This window comes from Fukomys damarensis, unplaced genomic scaffold (assembly GCF_012274545.1).
Source record: "Fukomys damarensis isolate Sample0158 unplaced genomic scaffold, DMR_v1.0_HiC HiC_scaffold_18, whole genome shotgun sequence".
In the NCBI taxonomy this organism is placed as follows: Eukaryota; Metazoa; Chordata; class Mammalia; order Rodentia; family Bathyergidae; genus Fukomys; species Fukomys damarensis.
In genome coordinates, this window is record NW_022900930.1 from 15,424,245 (window position 1) to 15,439,765 (window position 15,521).

The 15,521-nt window shown below is 33.5% G+C and overlaps 1 protein-coding gene and 1 pseudogene across 1 annotated transcript in view; both read left to right on the plus strand.

Moving 5' to 3' along the window:
• Tusc3 (tumor suppressor candidate 3) overlaps positions 1 to 15,521 on the plus strand; it is a 247,837-nt gene that overhangs the window by 100,279 nt on the left and 132,037 nt on the right. Inside the window, exon 3 of the mRNA XM_019207150.2 lies at positions 11,904 to 12,021. Coding sequence (XP_019062695.2) covers positions 11,904 to 12,021 — 118 coding nt within the window. The remainder of the gene's footprint in view (positions 1 to 11,903; positions 12,022 to 15,521) is intronic.
• LOC104860554 lies at positions 5,787 to 6,423 on the plus strand (annotated as a pseudogene).

Here is a 15,521-nt window from a genome sequence, read left to right on the forward strand (position 1 = left end):
GCATTTTATCAGTACATAAGAAAAACTCATTCAAAAAAGTCATGAAAATGTTTTTAGAAATGAAATTAAGTATAGGTAGTACATACTAGGATCCCTGAAATACCCTAAACTTTAGTATATGTTATTGATGATGGTGATAGTCTCACTGAACAGGAAACATAGACTCTCCATATCTTGAAGCACAGTTCCTTTAACTTTCTGTTTGTCTTCTTGAGTTATTATAGCAAAATTCCTTAAAGTCTTGATATATTTTCTTCTTGAACTAATTTGGGAGATTTGTGTAGAATTTAAGATGTAAATTATTGTTTTTCTAATTTTTATTTATATAGTTTTCTAACAAATGTATTAATTTACTCAATGTTTTGAATATAATAAGTTAATAAAAAGAATGTTTAAATTATTTTGAATTTGTTCTTCTGTTGTTTTATATTTATTATTTAATATATTAACTGTATCTGTAATGGATTGAAGTATCTTGAGGCAAGTGCCTGTGTCTGACTCCTTCAAAACATTGAATTAACTCATCTGTCAATTCAGTCATCTGTTAATCTTTATCATTAGTTCACAAATATGTATCTGATACATACTGTATGCGATAGTATGCATAGAGCAGATTAAAAAACTTGTTAAGAGAAGAGTGGATAAATTGTTTCTTTACTACGTTGTATGTCACTTATCTTGGCATTCCATACTTAAGCATCTCCTGTTATTACTCAACTGGATATGTGTTATCTAGAGTTCGATATATTTTACGTTCATATCTATTTTTACTTTGGTTTAAATATTTTTATCACAAATTTATGTTAGGGCTATTTTCAAGAAAAGTTATGTAATGATGTTGGTAAGGAAAAAATGCATATAGAAGAAACATAGTCTTCTAATAGACATTATCTCTTTATTTACCAATCAACTAGTGAGTTGTCAGAGTCAGTTACAGTATGGTAGTGAGCTGTTGAATCTTTACCTCTTCAGTGGCATTGGAGCTATTTCATGTATTTAGCTACATTCAGGTTGGCTATGGGTATATACTGTATAACACAACCAGAGAAACAACCCTGCTAAAATATGCAGAACGCTGTATACTGGTCCCTTACCCTTTTCAAGGCACTAGAACCTTAAGTAATAGATCAGTCTTCTGCTCACTTAAGATCTATGCATATCACTATATGGAATTTCTTTAATTTGGGATTTTTGAAGGCATATTTTTAGAATAACTATGTAATTCATTATAAATATTTTATTAAATACTCCCACATGCTGGGAGTTTTGTATTAATCTCTTACCTTATATGAAGTTTAATTAACATTAGAAAGAAAAACCACACGTATTTTTTTAAATAACACTTCTTCAAGAGCATTAAAGGTAGAACATACTCATTCATCATGGGAAATATATTAAATATATACAACTCTAGATAAATTAATCCTTTTTAGTGTTACATAACCTTTAAAAAGATGATAATGTAAATATTATAGAATTTGAATTGTGATGTGTTGTTCTTGTTCTCAAAATGAAAAATAGAGAAGATTTAATGTAACCGATTTAACAGAACAGTGCCCTGCAGTTGTTACCAAAGCATGCCTGGATCATTGTGATGCAGCTTGACTGCCCTCTTCAGGCTGCATATAAATATATTAGAGCAATTTACTGTGTGCCCTAACTTCTTAAGAGTAGGCCATCACTATTCCTGTGAACCACCAAAATTAAATATTTTTGGCTAATGATGTTGGAATGTAATTATTTCTAATTGCAAATGGTGGTGCAGTCTGAAGTGTGCTAATAAGCACTAGTAAGGTCTTACTTTGCTTATTAATGCAAGCTGATAGGAACATAGAAAGGATCCACTAAGTTGATTTTTTTTTTTCTATTTTGTTAAATTTCCTATAGCCTGTATTAAGCATTAAGAAGTTTGGAATATTGGGGAGAGCCTTTGGGGTAATGAGGTAAGGATAGGGAAGAGGGTCTCTGTTATTAGGGCACATTTTTTCTAATGAATTTTATGACTGAATCTGAATGTAGTCATCTTTAATATTAAATTACATATTTCTTGAGCTCATTGAATTATTTTTAATGACATTTATTTATTCATCCTCTGCTACTGAATTACATACAATAGAAGAAAGCCATTTTGGAGGGTCAGTATTACATTTTCACTGAATGTTCTATTTGAGTTGAGAAAATATCATTTGCTGTTGCTCCTGTGGAATTTCTTATTTAACCTAGATAAAATCCAAAGTGGATGGTTTATGAAATATTGGTGGATGTTTTGCTCCTCTAGGTTCCAAAGGGAAAATATGCACAAAATAGATCTTATTCTTTATATTCTAATAATCTTTGTATTTCCCCTACCAGGCCATTATAGTAACATTTATTTTTAATATTAACTGGATTCCAAACATAGATTTCCTACTTGTCCAGTCTGTTGTGCACAGGGTTACTATATAGAGTATTTCTATGTAGTATTTCTCATAATTACTCCTTTAAATAAAAACACTTGAAGTTGTTTGGTGTTTGCAGAATAAAGGCCTGGTCCTATTTTTATGTCTATTCCAGTCTGATTTTCTAATGTGAACCTTATATTCTCTTACTTAAACATTTAAGAGATATTTGAGACTGAGTAGTCTCTATTAAAACTGTTACTATTTTTCCTGTTCTTTCTGGTTTATTATACTTTTTGTCTTTCCAGACTGATCTCAGTTATTTTACAGATTTTTTCACATTCAGCCTTAGTCTCAGGCTACTATGATCTCATCCTCTCTTTATTCTATACAGCACCTACAATCTATTCTTTTAAAAAAATATATTTTTTATGTATTATAGTTGTGTTAGTTACTTTTCTCTCTTGATGAGACAAAAATGCCTGATACCCAAAGTTAAGGGAGGAAAGGTTTATTTGGCTTATACTCTGTACAGGTTTCAGTCCACAATTGACTGGCTCTGAGGCAGGGTGTCAGGGGGGCAATGGTTTATGGTGGTGGAAGAGAGAAAAAGCAAGTGATCTTAACAGCATTTTCCTGCCCTATTACTTAGGGTAGCATTCACACCCTCTTTAATCCTAGTGCCCTGGGGCCTAACATTGCACCAGAAATCAATCATACGTGTAGATTTCGCCATCTCTAAAATGGCCCACCTCATTTGCATGAGGCTTTGGGGACATCTAAAGATAAACTGTAGGAGTACATGTCTATTCTTTCTTCTCACTAGACTCAAAAGTAGAGACTTTGAAGTATACTTGTTTGGGCTGGGGATGTAGCTCAGCAGCACCACACCTTCCTTGCAAGCGCAAGGTGCCTTCTTTGTTACTGCAGCATATACTAAAATGTTGAATATAAATATAATTGATGATTAAGATTTTAATTTCATATTTGCATATGAAATTATGAGATTACTAACATGTTACAGGACCAAGCACCTTTTGAATCATGGACACTATGCCTTCGTCAAATAGCATATATTTGTCACAGAATATAGGTTTAAAATGTTCTTATATCCTCCAAAAACTAAATAGAATGACATAGATTTAAATGAGCTTTTAGTCTGATTCCAGATTTCAGAATATCTAATGTGATAATTTACTTTTAAGGTATTTATGTATTGATTGGTAAGGAAAGTGTATTATTTATCATCACTTTCAGCAAAACTTTATTGAAGTGTTTGTTTTATACCACATCTTAGCCATTGGGCAATCAGTAAGAACAAAGAGAACAGATACTTGCCTAAAGGAAATAGTGCTGCACAGTAACTGAGAATTTCTGTTTCAGGCGGTCACATCAGCAAGTATTTAAAATGACTTTCAAAGCAGTGGTAATTTGGTTGAGCTTTGAAAGAAGGGAAAGTTATTCTAAGCAAAATATTTAAGCATGCCACGGTGGTATCAATACTAATTTATTGTGTGAAGTTATTATAACATTTTCTTTGACAACCAGTGACAGACAGATACTTACCACTAATATTTTCTTTTGTTGACAATAACAAAAGCTGATGTTACGGGGGTTTTTAGCACGTGGAATACAGCACTGTGGAAAGGCTTAAACTGTGTGTTCTGTATGTATTCCTCTAGGAAACACCATGTTCTCATTTCTGTGTCACGTACAATTTTACCAGCAAGTTCACTCCTTTAGACCTTTGTGCTTGCTATTCCTGCTTTCTGAAAGTTTCGACATTGCAACTGTTTTCACTGATGACTCTTGTTTATTTCTTGGGATTTGAGCATTAATATCACATCATCTGAGAAGCCTCTGTGATCTCACCATCTAAGTAGATCATCAGTTATTTTTATTTATTTATTTGTTTTGTTTTGTTGAGACAGGGTCTCACTGTGTAGTTGAGGCTGACCTAGAACTTACTATGTAGCTCAGGCTTGTCTTGAACTCCCAGCGATTCTCCTGCCTCCGCCTCCCGAGTGCTGGGATTACAGGCATGTGCCACCACACCCAGCTCACATCAGTTATTTTTAGTGTCATCTATCTATCCTGTTTATATTTCTTGGTATATATCTCAATTTTAATAATTTTTATTCATTTAGTTATTAATTATACTTCTCCCCACCAAAGCGTCACCTCTGTAAGACCAGGAAATTTGAACATTAACTTACTTATTGCTATTTGATGATTAATAGTCTTTGAGGGAACTTACAATTAACTAAGTGTTGCTTAACCAGGATAACTTAGAGTTTATAAGCATTTCCATTTAAAACTTTCTTTAAAAATCCTGTATAGTTTTCCACCCTATGAGCACTTTGCAGTCTTATAATTATTATAGTGATCAGTTTCTGTACTATGCTCTGGTAAAATGATGTCCCTAAGATATCTATGCCTCAGATTATAGCACTGTTCATATTTAGCCTTCTTCCTTTTTTTTTTTTGGTACTAGAGATTGAACTTGGGGCTTTGCACTGATGAGACAAGTGGTAGCACCACTGAGCTAAATCCCTGGCCCCACTTAGGCTTCTTCAAATGTATTTTTTAGTCATATCTACACTGTGTATTCTGTTTGAAATTAAAAAAAAAAAAGAAAGAATGAAAAACGGAACTCTAATCTCTGGCCTATGCACTCACCTGTTGCAGACATATAGGCTAAAGACAATCGCTGTTATTCCCTTGTGTTTTTTCCAGCTTTTCTTTCTCATGTCTGTATGTTGCAACAGTATTTCATCCAGTGAGCTTGATCTTTATATTTCTTGCTAGGATAAGTAAACATTTAATTTATGCCTTACAATTTGTATGACTTCATTTATTCTTTTGATTGTATGGACAATAAGCAGTATTCTTGTACTTCCTGTTCATTAACTACAGATGATATTTCTAGATTCCTTCATTTGTAACATAAGGCTTAGCAAGCAGTACCTTCGCCATCACATCTTCTCCTTTCCTTTTATCTACCAAATCATGTTAATTGTATTTCTATATTGTTGTCATGGATAGCATTTGCATTCTACTGTGACCACAATTGTATCTGTGCCCTAAGGTTAATTTAGTAAGTAGAAAGGAAATGAACAGTGTCTACATAGAGCATGAATAGAAAAACAGGAATTGATATTTATTGTTGATTTTCTACAGGGCCATTATTTACAACCTCTACCCAACTCAAAAGAGACTGTTCAGGGCTGGGTTTGGAGCGTGCTCCGCGTGCAGGGCGGTGTGTATCTCCCAGGTGCTACCCGTGCCTGGAGCTTCACTCCTCCAATCCCCGGGTTGACCAGCTGGCCCTTAGATTGCACAGCTTTTGCCCAAGGCTTGAGACTTAGTGAGCAGCATTTGCCCTCTCTTCTGGTATAACTAGTTTTGATGGCTGGGAATAAAGGAAGAAGACGTGCTTCCTGTACATTTAATATTGAGGCTGTTGGCTTTGGAAGAGGTGAACAGTTGCCTGATGTAGTGTTGAAGCCACCGCCCCTTTCCTGGGGATACAGATTATAATCCAGTGCAACTGAAGGCAGGAGAAAGTGAAGATTACATGCTGACCTTAAAACAGGAATTGAGAGAAACAATGGAGGGGAAGCATTATTTTATTGAAAAACCCAGATATTAAAAAATTTAGTAAAAAATACATGCAGACATACAAAGAAGAATGGATACCAGATGGAAAAGACTCCCAGAGAGATGATGCCATGGAAAAAATGTAGAAAAGACCAAAAATCCAAAAACGCAAAAGGCTCAAAGTCTCTGCTCATTAATGCTGCAGACGTGTTGAAAAAAATTGAGGAATTGGAAGAGAAAGGAGGTGGTGAAAAATCATGAGGAAAATGAAGATGAAGGAAGCAGAGAGAACAAGAAGGTGATGATGAGGATGATGATGCAGAGCAGGAGGATGATGAAGAAGAAGAGCAGAGAGGAAGATGACTGCATTAACTCATCCTGTGGAGACGGGTGGTTTGGTGTTGGCAGGGATGGCAACATGGGAGATGCAACCCATTGGCCATGAAGTTCCTTTTAAATATATTTATAATTCACCTTCTGAGTATTTGGACAAAGTGGGTTTGGTTTGTTTCTGATAAGGAGTGAGTACCTAGTTTATTTTTGTCCCTATTTTTGCTGAACAAATACTTGTTCACAAAATATGTAAAACTGCTTTGAGCTTACACACTAGTTACCTTGTAAACCAGCCTCTGAAACTCCTCTTGAATGCCTCTGCCATCTCTCTTATGTATGCTGGTGGATTTTTGAAAAAGTTGGATTTGAATGTGCCTCAAGAGCTTCTGCATCTCTTAATCTGTATATCCATACTCGAACAAACCATTTTTCTTTAACTTCTGATCTTTTCTAAAGATTATTACGAGTCATAATGGCTTCCATAATATAAAATCTGACAATACAGCACATGGAGCACTTTAAAAATAAACTTGAAAAGTATTTTTACTTTTATGTGGAATGTATTACTACATTATGACTACAGAAACTCACCTGAGCTCTCACAAATGCAAACTTAAGAGAGTGAAAGTTTTGTGATTAAAAATGTACTCCTGGGGAAAGATGTCCCTGTGAGCTAGAACGTCACAGTTCACTCCTCAATACGAAGAGGTTTTCATGTTGGATGAATAGAGTACTTGGTTTGGGGCTACTTCAGACCATACCAGTACATGTGATCTCACTGTAATAAGTTTGACACCTTCAAATAGTTGAGTTCATGAAGTTAGACATCCTGTTTAATTTTGTACTTTATGTGAGCATGGAGTAGGTTCCTCTTTTATGAGCTTCACAGCAGCAGCTAAGTGTGAGCTGTGGGGAGGGCAGTAGCCTCCGCTGTGCCTCACAGGCCTCTGTTACATAATAATGCAGACTGAACTCAGGTCATTTTGGAATTATGATTAATACTATTTTAATTTAAAAGCTAGCTTCCCTTCCCATTTTGTATTTTGGGGAGAAAATACCTAGGAACCTCAGCCTCCGTAGAACTAAAAATACCAAAGATTTTCAAAAAGTTCATATTGTATATTTCAAAAACAACTTATTGATATCACATACCAAAATAAATATATTTTTCTTTTAGGGACGATATCACCCATTTGCCTGAGCACCAGAGTCCTACATTCAATTTCTACCTAGAATATTAAATTCAGTCTTGAACCTGAACAGGATTAAGTTTCCGTGCCTTAGTTTCTCCACTTATAAAGAGCTTCCTATAAAAGTTTTTAAACACTAACCAGAATTTTACCTTACATATACATTCTCTTTGCTTATAAAAATGATCAGGTCTTAAATTTGGTTCTTACGCTCTAGTCAGTCTGACTGTAACTGAAAACATAGTTTTCCTTTTAAAATATATTACTGTAATCATATTTTCCTATTTTGTTATTTGTAGGGAAAACTGGAGAAAGTTTATGTTGTCTAGTGTGACTTTGCAACATGACTTTCTCAGGAAAAAGATCTCTTTCAATGGCAATACTTCCACAAATAATTCAAGATGGGTTAGAAGCCCATCTCATTAGTTTAGCGCTATATTCTTGTATGTGACTTACTGTTTAAAGAAGCTTATCAAACTTCTACCAAGAATAAAAAGTTTTCAGTAATAATGGCGGAGCTTTCATTTGGGAATGATAATTAACATATTTGTTTTATTATTTGGCTCCTTTGGTAACACAGCCACATACTACTGTTTAGTCCATAGGAATCATATCTGTGCACTGTTTTCTTGCTTTCTTACAAGTCTGCTGATAACTTCTTGACTCACGTAGATGCACTGAAGGTCCGTCACTTTTCCTGGATCTCAGTCCGCCATCACTGGGCTGGTCCTGCGGGGGTATGCCAGTCTCTCTGGGCAAGGGTTTGCCCTAGGGTCCCTCCAGGTGTATGCTTTCCCCTTTTAGAAGATATTTTTGTAATTTTAGATGTTATTAATTTTGAGGACAGGATCTGCAAGTTGTTTTATTTACCAGCATAAAGCTTATTTTTCTGGCTGAAGATCTGAGACTCTGATGTTACTCCATAGGAAGATGAACAGTATTTTTCAGAGATGGCTTCTTCATTTATAAAGAAATGAACTTATTGGTGATATAGCAAAACTGGCTGCTATAATGCTTTTTCTTTTGTATTTGTTTACATATTAAATTCTTTCAAAGTAAAAAACCAAAAGAGACTTCAAAATAATTTATCTTTTTTCACCAGTTAGTACAAATTATGATATATATAATTTTTATTAATATATTTGTATTTTGCCTCTTGTGTTCTTTTTAAAATTGTTTTTCTTCACGTGGGAGCAATGTTTTACTGTGGTCTTTATTATATCTTCCTCATATTTACAATTTTATTGACCTCTTACAATCTTTTTTTCTTCATCTTGATTTTCAGTTAAATTCCTGTTGTAATTTGTAGTGGCCACTTCCTTTCTTCATACTTAGAGTACATCTTACTTTCCTTCTGCTTTTAGTGATTTGGTCATAGTCTCATGTTTTTCACTTACATAACTCACTCTATCAATTATATCCTGGGGTAATTTCCTGAACAAAAGTATTGGAGGTAAATTTCAGATTCCTTTTATTTTTTGAGAACATGTTTATTTCAGACTTGGTTGTTGGCTCAATGTAGAATTCTAAATAGAAAGTATCTCCTCAAAACTCTAAACGTCTTGTTGTTCGTCAGTATCTGGTGTTGCTCACGACCAACCTGACTTGACCATTTGTTTGTCCTTGTCACAGAATTTTTTTTTCTGTGAAAACCTTTTGAATCTTTATATAATAGTGTTCTGAAAAACCACAGCGTTTCTCAAGGTTGATCTTTTCTCATTCCTCTTACTTAGCACCTGGGTAGTTTCCTTTAATTATATTATTTCTAGAAATATTTCTTCTTTTTTTTTGCATTTTGTTTTGGATTTTTTGTTTGCTCTCTAAAGCAATAGCTCTTTTAAAATTGTTTTAAAATATTATAATACATATACATTTTTATGGAGTTACAGTGTTATTGTGGTTCATGTATATATTGTATATTGATGAACTCAGATACTTAGATGGCCCATCGTCTCAAGCATTTATCATTTATTTTTGATGGGAACATTGGAAGTTCTTTCTTCAGCTGTTTTGTACTATGTGATAAAATACTGTTAATTTAATCACTTTCTATACACTAGAGCATCACTACTACTTTACCTGTCTGGTTGTGACTGTACCCATTCACCCGTCATTCCCATCTCTTTGTCCTCCTCACCTTCCCAGTCTCTGCTAACTATGATTTTGCTTCCTATTGCTGTGAGTTCAGCTTTTTAAAAAATATACTCTAGATATGAGTGAAATCATGTGGTATTTGCTTTTCTGTGATTGCCTTATTTCACTCAACATGATCTCAAGTTCATATTACTGCAAATGACAAGATTTCATCTTTTTTAAAAAAGACTGATATTATACTGTATATTATTTACTGCATATCCTTATATTTTCATCCATCGATGTACACAGTATAAGGGCTTTTATATACAGTGTTAAAATAAATATGCAAGTACAGGTGTCTTTTTGATATATTGATTGCATTTCCCTTGAATAAATGGGTACCTGGGTCATATGCTAGTTTTATTTTTAGCTTTTTAAGTAATCTCTGTACTGTTTTTCCATTCTGTACATTGTCTCTTTGCTGTCTTTATTTCTATTGCTGTACAGTAGCAGCTTTTTAGTTTGATATCTTTTTTTGTTGCTGTCTATGCATCTAGAGTCTTGTGTGAAAGTGAATTTATTGACTTATAACTCTAGATTAGTTTTTGTTTTTAAACTATTGATTTATTGTTAATTATCTGGATGCTGTTGGGTGAAGCCATCTGTGTGGGCCCTGAGGTCCTCCATTTTCCACCTGGGTGTGGCCAGAGCACAAAGGCCTGGCAGCCTTTACCAGGCAGTTTTTAGGGCTGTGTGTGCCATGAAAAGCCTTAAGGTATTAGATGTCTTTCACCACAGAAAGCATAAGCTTTTTATCACTTTCTATAAAAATAGTAAGTACTCTGTAGTCAGTGTTCCTGTCCTGTAACACCGTCAGTTGTGTGTGCCAGCAACCACAAACAGCCCTTTGTGGCGCCTTGTGAAACCTGGGAACAAGAAGAACTAATGCAAAGAAAAGGAAATAATAAAGTTCTTTGTCTCTGACTCAGTAGTGTTATGTTGTTCACAGAATTCATGTAATATTAACAGATTAGCTTATCAGACTAGGATGAAATTCAGAACCTATGTAATTTTTGAGAAATGGAATGTTTTCTCTTACTTTTTCTAAGTGTACCAGGTATTATTATTATTTCTAAGTGTTTTGACTAAGGTTTTGACTCAAGTTTTGTTTGGAAATTCTTCTGATTAATTTTTAAAAATTATAAATAATGATTTTTTAAATCAAATTTTCCTTATATATATGTAGGGTGATTTATTTGATAGTCTCATCATTAAATAATAGGAAGGCCAAACATTGGGGTTAGTTTGGGGGGTAAAAGTTGGCTATATTATTTGTATAAAGAAGTTTAAATATGACCCTTATGTTTAGCTGCATTTCTTATCTCCAGTGTCTGTTGCTTAAGAATCTAATGTTTTTTTTAGTTTCTTTCTGTGCTGCATTTGCCTCTGAGATTGTAGCTTTATTCATCAAAACTATTTTACCAGCTGTGTTCCAAATATTTCTTGCAATTTTTTATGTAGTGATGACTTCTTGTTGTTGTTACCCATTTATTTCTTTACTTGCATTTTTAGGTAAAGGAAGAAATAAACTGAGAATAGTGAAGCATAAAGAAGCACTCTTAATGTTTTTTTTTATTGGTTGAGCAATAATTTGTTACTTTATCTTTGTCTTACTGTGTTTATATACTTTCAGTAATGCCAGTTTTCTACTTCTGCTCTAACCTTACATCTAAATATAAAGCACTGTCATCTGGAGAAATCAGCAAAATATCCAGTAAAAATGAGTTCAATATAGAAATAAATATTAACTTAGGGGAAGGTTTGTGGCATGTGGTTTGTCAACTCAGAGAAATTTTTGCTTACTTTTAGGTTTGAACGTACAGGCATTTTTCAGGTAAATGAAATGCATAAATGTGCATATAACTATTCACAACTTTAAACCTTACATCTTTGCTGTTCTGTAAAACAGAATTTCGGGTATTCTTTAAAATTGCTCTGTGTCTTCTAGTAATAATTATTGAAAAATTTAACTTACATGCATAGAAAATGGCGGGGCTTGTGCGTCATGCTATTATTATTAGAACGACTCAGCTTTGCTGTTCTCACAGTTATAAGTTATGTAAATGAGTTATTGGGGCTATGTTACAATAAAACTATGAATAGCAATATTGAGTTTTATATCATTTTATGTCATAATTCCTTTTAAAATGTTTTTATAACTAGTTTGCAGTCTGTACAAAATCCTTGCCCTAGAATTACTTGTTTTATGAATGGAATTCTTAATTGAATACTGATATTTTATGTTTTGCCCTATTATCCTTTTCAGGCAAGCTAATGAAGAATATCAAATACTGGCTAACTCCTGGCGCTATTCATCTGCTTTTTGTAACAAACTGTTTTTCAGTATGGTGGACTATGATGAGGGAACAGATGTTTTTCAGCAGGTAAAAAAAGTTGTATTTTATTTTGGGAATACATAATGGAGTAGGTTATGATCAATACATTTTTTGTCAGGTAAAATACAATACATTGAATATATTCATAAATATATAATGTAGTTAATACATTGTATAGTGTAAAATAATTTCAGTTCATGTTATCTAGCATTGTACAATTTTTGCCATTAGTGAATTCAGTAAATGCATTTTGACTTATGTATTGTAGAGGAAATATGTTTCTTCAGCATGTAGTGGCAGTTTACACACGTGAATTTTATTTTGCTATTTAATTATACATAGTTTAGGAAGTATTTGGTGTGCACATTTATATTTTACATATATTTCATTCCAAGTTTTATCTAACTTTTATTTCTCCAATGTGGCAGATATAGACAGTTTTACTTGCAGAATATTAAATAATTATTTTAAAATGTTTTTATGTGTTATGGCCTGAACTGTATCCCGCTAAATTCATATGTTAAAATCATAAAGCACAGTGTGACTGTATTTGGAGATAGGACCTTTAAGGAGGTTGTAAAGGTTACATTCCCTATATAGAAGTGCTGACGTCTCCTAAGAAGAAGAAGAAACACCAGGTGTGCATGTGCATGGAGCAATAAAATGACATTTGCAAACTAGAAAGAAACCAATTCTGCCAGCACCGTGATCTTGGGCTTCCAGTCGCTGGAAGTGTCAGAAAAGAAATTGTTGTATAAGCAACTTAGTCTTTTGTGGTAATCTGAGCAGATTAATATACTATCATTTACTGTGTTCTCTGTAGACTAAGTATTGGGTTTTGGCATAAGGGCGCTAGTTGTCATTGACGTTGTCGCCATCGTTTTGTCATCATCCTGACTACAATTTAGTTTGTAATCATGACACTATTGTGAGTGTTTCAGATGTATTTTTTTCGTTTAGCTTCACAGTGATCAAATGAGAGATTGTTATTGCCTCTCTTTCACAAATGAGGACATGAATGTGTGGGGAGACTATCTTTTATCCAGTTATAACAGTATGTGTAATGTACTACAAGATTTTAACTCAGTTGTTTCATTCTCCAGTCTTTTAACTCTTAATTATGCTGTTATCCTACAGTTAATTATTTTTAATATTTTTACACCTTGTCAGTCTCTTTCAAATGCAAAATTTATTATAATACTTAGCATTAATTGATTTAACTATCATGACATTTCATTTTTCTCATATCTGACATTCTTTGGCAGAATGCTGTACTAGATCATAGAAAAGCGTTTAGGTTTTACTGCTGGTAGTAAATGGGCAATCATTGAGTGCTTTTGCTAATTTAATTCCAGATTTATTCATCTTTGCCAATTTCTATATGAATAAAATAAATTTTCTTTGTTTACCTTTAGTAAACTTTTCCTATTTTACTTATTTCTTACCTCATAAGTTTATTTTAAATTAAACAAATGGGATGTCTATTTGTATTTATAGTATTTCTTTGTATTAATTCATTCAACAAATATCATTTAGTATTACCCTGTAGGAGAAATAAATTGGCAGGAAAAATGTACATACTTTTTCCTTATAAGCAGCTTGCAGAATAGGAAGCTGATAATAATATACTATTAAAGAAAAGTGTAAATAAATATATAATTTTAAATAAACTGATACAGGAAAACCGTAGTCCCATAAGAACCAAATACTTCATGTGATGTTTGGTTTCTATGGGCTCTCAGAAGAATAGGTCTTGGAGATTATCAGATGGAAAATTTACTTATTGTACAGTTGAATCCTTTCTTCCATATTGGCCAATAGTCATACATGTTTGACCTGGCTGCTAGAACCATGCTTTAACCTCAAATGTTTGTCCTGTCCAGGCCTGCAAAGTGAATGAAGACAATGTGTTGCGTTAGTTTAGTTTCATTTTGGTTTTTGTTATTATATATTTAGGATACTAAGTATATTAGCACTTCATTTATAGAAATGTACTCCCTCCTGTTTTTGTTTTTGTTTTTTTGTTTTTTGGTACCGGGGATTGAACTCAGGTACTTGTGCTTGCAAGGCAGGCCACTGAACCGCTGAGCTAAATCCCCGGCCCTTCCCTCCTGTTTTTATTAAAAACTCTCTTGGTCTGTTTTTAAAAATAAACATATTTAGTAAAAACACTCATCTTTCCTTTTGCTTCTCACAGCTGTAAGAATAAAATAGGCAGAACAGTGTGTATCTGACCCTTGATCTCATTGTTGGGAAACCATTTGTTTTGAATAAAATCTATAGCAAATTGGAGAGGTCTTGCCTGATCTCCATGGGAGATCAGCTTTAGCTCTATTTAAAAAATATAGGCCATGTGTAGCTAGATCAGTTTCTCTCAATAGACCCAGATATGAATTTTTATGTGAAATTTTCCAGTCTTTAAAATGTTGACAGAAAATTCAAATTTAAAATAAAACATATTTGAGGGGGAACCTAATCCTGCGTTTATGCTGTCCTGACTGTACGCTGCCCATTTATTTTATATATGTATATATTTTTCTGTGCATTAGACTTTATAAAAAATTCTTCATAGATATGAGAGTTGAAGTTTTTAAATAGTTTAGTTTTTAATTGAAGTTTCCTCAGGTTAATTTTGATTCAGCAGAATTCCTAATATAGCTCTGCTTTATTTTTTCTGAAACCTAGCCCCTAGCTTAACAATACGATTTTTCATTTTAAAATGCAGAAATGCATAGAAGTTATGGCAATTAGTGATTTTTATGAGGAATTATAATCTGCAAAAACGGAGAAGTATGTATTTTGCTCCACTTAAATAGTACTCACTTTTAGTGCTTATATTTTCCTCCCCACTGAGTCATATTCTGTTGGGATATTCTCACTGAACTGATATTTTAAAGCACAGTCAGCAATGGTGTGGTTTCTGAAGACAATATTAATAAAAAGGGTAGAAACTTATAATTTTTAGCTAGATGGATATGCTTTTGGGAAAGTAAATTCAATTATATATCTCAGAGATGACGAGGCCAAGAGTCTTATGATGGACCAGTTGGTTAATGAATATGGTGTGCTGCTGAAAAGAGCTTTGCATTAGAAAAATCCATTTTTTTTGTTGTGCCCTACTTTGTGTAGCCTTGGGAAATGTGCACATTTTAATTAAGAGGAAGTCTTTGAATTATCTAACTTTTAAAAACTCTACTGTTGTAGAATGTTAAGCTTTGGTAGAATTCCCAATTGCCAGATGAGGGAGACTTCCTTCTTTACAATCTTATATTTGTATTCTGCCTGTGGCTCTCCTTTGCATCTATGAGAGAAACAAAAGTGAGCAAATTCTGGAGTAGGAGAAGCACAAGAGAGAAAGGAGTTGGTAACTGTGGCTTTGTTCATTTTAACCAACATTACTAAATGTCTATTACATGCAAACCCACTACTGGGAAATAGAACAAGATAGACTCCTGATTTACAAAGACAAGCATATAGATGGATAGATAGATAGATAGATAGAGATAGATAGATAGATAGATAGATAGATAGATAGATAGATAGATATC